Source organism: Humulus lupulus, chromosome 6 (genome assembly GCF_963169125.1).
Source record: "Humulus lupulus chromosome 6, drHumLupu1.1, whole genome shotgun sequence".
In the NCBI taxonomy this organism is placed as follows: domain Eukaryota; kingdom Viridiplantae; phylum Streptophyta; class Magnoliopsida; order Rosales; family Cannabaceae; genus Humulus; species Humulus lupulus.
Window position 1 is genome coordinate 69,515,280 of NC_084798.1, and position 3,869 is coordinate 69,519,148.

General features: G+C 41.0%; 1 protein-coding gene across 1 annotated transcript; it reads left to right on the forward strand.

Moving 5' to 3' along the window:
• The first annotated feature begins 1,998 nt into the window (after window positions 1-1,998).
• LOC133785192 (uncharacterized) lies at window positions 1,999-3,267 on the forward strand. The gene is made up of 2 exons (XM_062224446.1): window positions 1,999-2,258; window positions 2,757-3,267. Exons 1-2 carry the CDS (start codon window positions 1,999-2,001, stop codon window positions 3,265-3,267), a joined length of 771 nt encoding a protein of 256 aa, XP_062080430.1.
• The last annotated feature ends 602 nt before the right edge of the window (window positions 3,268-3,869 follow it).

Sequence of the window (3,869 nt, forward strand, 5' to 3'; positions counted from 1 at the left end):
GTTATTATATAAAACATGAAATGCATAAAAATCAATAATAGTATCAAACATTTGGATAAGGTTTTTAATGACTTGAAATTAATCAAAAATAAAAGAAATATACTATTTTAGTGATTTTTGTTTGTTCTTAAACAAACTTAATACTAAAATAGCATACGTATCCAAAAGATATATAAGGGTTTTATATCACTTACACTATTTTAGTGCTCAACCAACTTCCATATTCTTGTTCAAGTGCTTGTGGTGTGTCAAAATGAAATAAAGTCACTAATGGCTTGATTCCTACATTAAAATGGATGAATTATATAAATTTCAATTAATTTTCAACTATAGTAGGGTGGTGCTCATGAAAGTTCGACTTTAACAAATTTAATCTTCAAATATATTTGGAAATATGATAAATAAAAATTTGAAGTTATAACCTCATAATGAATTTCTCAAATATGTAAATCTCATCATTTTTTAAAGTTATTTATATATATAATTTTTATATAGATAACGAAGGAATTCTTTCTCAAAATAAATAAATAAAAATTTGGAGAGTATATATTTTAAATATGAGTATTGCTATAAGTCACCTAGGGTGTCCAACCCTAGAACATGATATATTGTTATTGGTACAATTTTAAGGCACATTACCTAGGATTTATTGTATTTTAAGATAAATTAGAATATATTGTCAGAATATTTTATTAAATTAATTAGAGTTACAAAAAATCATAATTCTAATTAATAATTATTAAAGTCAATATTGAAATTAATTGACGGATATTATTGTTATCCCAATAGTTATTAAGAGACGCCATCATGACATTTTATGGTTTCAAAAAGAGGCGGGAAAGAGTGAAAAGTCATTTCTTGGATACTTGAAGAAATATTAAGGATATTAACTATACCAGATGCTATGCCACGTAGCAAGGAGCATATACCCCTGACCAGACTGGACGGAGTGGTCCCCAAAAGAAAGGTATCATGCTGCTTAGCACCACTGCAAACTTGGGGGGCAAATGTTATCCCAAAAATTGGCATATCTAACGTGGCACTAATCTTGAACACGTCGAGTAGACTAGGCAAACCCCCTGGCAGGTTGGTCGGTGTATACCTCCAAGGTATACGAAAAGTTATTGCTCGACATACTATCTCTAGAGGTTCAGTTGCTCGGCAGCACCCCTAGAAAACTTGCTAGTTTGTATGATAGGCAGGCTGGTCGGAATACACTTGACAAATGAATAACAATCATTACTCGGTACACTTGCTAGGAGAGTAGTTGGTCGGTATGAAAAACAAACATAACCTGCTCGGATGAAAGCAATTACACTCTCCATTAGCAGTCCACAAGAATCGCCCAACCACCTACAAAGAGTGCCTAACAACCCTAAAAACTTGGTCAAGGCCCTTGAAGAATAGGACAACAACAATCTGTTTGAAGAAAGGGATATTTCCCCATCATATATGCTTAGGTTCAACCATTGGGCGAGAGGAACAGGATAAATACAAACTTTCCACCACATTGGAGGAGGGAGGGATACACAAAACTAGAATACCAACCAGCACCAGAAACATACCGAGTAGCCTGGCTTGGTACTTAACAATGATTCTGCCTTATTGTACTGTCTTTTACACATAGAAATCCACTTGTAATCCCTTGTGATCTTGTGTAAACCTTCAGGATTAATACCAATCTAAGAGGACATAGGTCATTACCAATCCTTGGGGCCGAACCTCTATAAATCCTGGTGTTCTTTATTATTTATTGGTCATTATTAATAGGTTCTTGGTTCATTTATGGTGTATTGATTGTCTAAATGAAAGCTCTCTAATTAATTAGTTGACTTCGCGTCAGTTGGCTAAAAAACCAGTCAATATTTTGGTGCTTTCATTGAGAGCCTAAGACAATCACATTCAGATTCTATTGCTGCAAGGATTGTAGTCTCAACTAGAAGGTCAAGCCGAGAGCCTCCAGAACTCGAGGCTGAAGTCTCTCACCAAGTCCCATCAATGAGAAATTTCAATGAGCAACGAAGTGACCTGCCACCTGGGAATCCATCTGGTGTTGGGGAGCAAACCGCTGGGCCCACCGCACCAAGACGCGGAGATATTTCCTCCACTGGAATCATCCATGTAAGAACGTCAGGTGGAGCTGCTACACGGGGTACGGACCAGCCAGGACCCAGAGCTGGAGGTACTAGACGGTATGAGCCCCACATAGATATTGAAGGATTTGACCCTGAAATTGATCAGATAAGGGAAGTTGTTGGGTAGATGCAAGATCAGCTTGCCTCCATGGACCAGGGGCGAGCCACTGTGCAGGAGGCCCTTAATGAAGCTTTCGAAAAACAAATGAGAGATTTTCAAGAATGGATGGATCGACATGCTTGGGAGGTACAAGCCCATCAAGAAGACATGGAATGCCAGAAATGAGAAGCGGCTGAGTCCATCCACCTTTATATGCAGCAGCAAAAAACCCAAGAAATGGGAACGACAGCTGGAACTACTGCCCAAAATCAACAACGCCTTCCTGTTTTTAATTTTGGTGAAGGTGTCATGCATGGGCTAGAGGCTCAACCTCAGAATGGGAACCAGGAGCCGACCAAGAGTCATAGATCCGGTCGGGGTGCCCAAGCAAACAATAATAGGCGACCCTTACCAGCTGATGAGCAGGTCTTGCCAAGGCATGGCATGGGATAGGACCAAGCATGAATTTTTTTGGCCAAGATCTTGGGGTAACAGCCGTGACAGGAATCCTAGTGCTGCAGGGCGAGATGCCAACCCCAAGCTCCAGCACCGAATAGGAGTGGTCCACCCCATAACTACCAGCAACAACTTGGTCGATACAGACAACATCAAGAATACCGACCAAGGTCTCGAAAAGATGAACCGGAGGTTACTAGCGCATACAGGCCCTTTTATGCTGATGGGTATGACCACGATGAGGCAACAAGCCAAGTTCGCCAACAGAATAACCAAGGTCAGAGAGGTAACCAGCCCGAAAGACCATTTGTCCCACAAGGGCAGGATGTCCCAAACAACCAACCACCTCGAGGTGGAGGGTTCCAGGGGGTACCTCCAGTACCAGGCCTAGCAGATAGCCAGAATGCTGGGGGCAGACCTCAACCAAATTCTATTTTCAACCGTATGGGCCCTATGGGAGGTGAAGACCTTCGAGATGCTCTTAATCGCAGAAGTAAAAATTGGGATTCAAACAACATAGCTCCGCCTGAGCCTGTTCGAGACTCGAGAATTGATGAGGTCCGCAATACAGCGTAGCCCCAGGCAGCTGCAGGCCTTACATCCAAGCCCAGCTGGATTTGTTAGCCCGACTGGTAAGAGACTTGACTACCCCCAAGTTAATAGATATTGAAATGGAGAGGCAAAGAGGTTCCCCATTTTCAGACCGTATTAATCAGCTACCCATACCTGTCAAATTCAAAATGCCAACATGGAAAATGTATACTGGGCTGGAGGACCCGGTATCTCATGTTCACCACTTTGAACTACAGACTGATTTACAGGGAGTTAGGGATGATGCTAGGTGCAGGATCTTCTCAATTACCCTGTCATAAATTGCCCAACAATGGTTTTTAAAGTTACAGCTAGGATCAATTACATCATGGGATGGATTTGTACGCACATTCTATTCCCAATTCTCCTCATCAATGCCCATTCCCGCCGAGTCGAATGACCTGGTGGACATAAAACAGAAAGATAATGAACCTTTGAAGGATTACATTCAATGTTTTATGCGGTAAGCCACCAGAGTAAAATCCCTTAGTGATGACGGTAAATTAATCGCCATCAATTCAGGAATTAAGGTAAAGAGTTTGTTCTGGAGCAGTTTTAAAAGGAAGGCTACACGTACCACTGAGGAG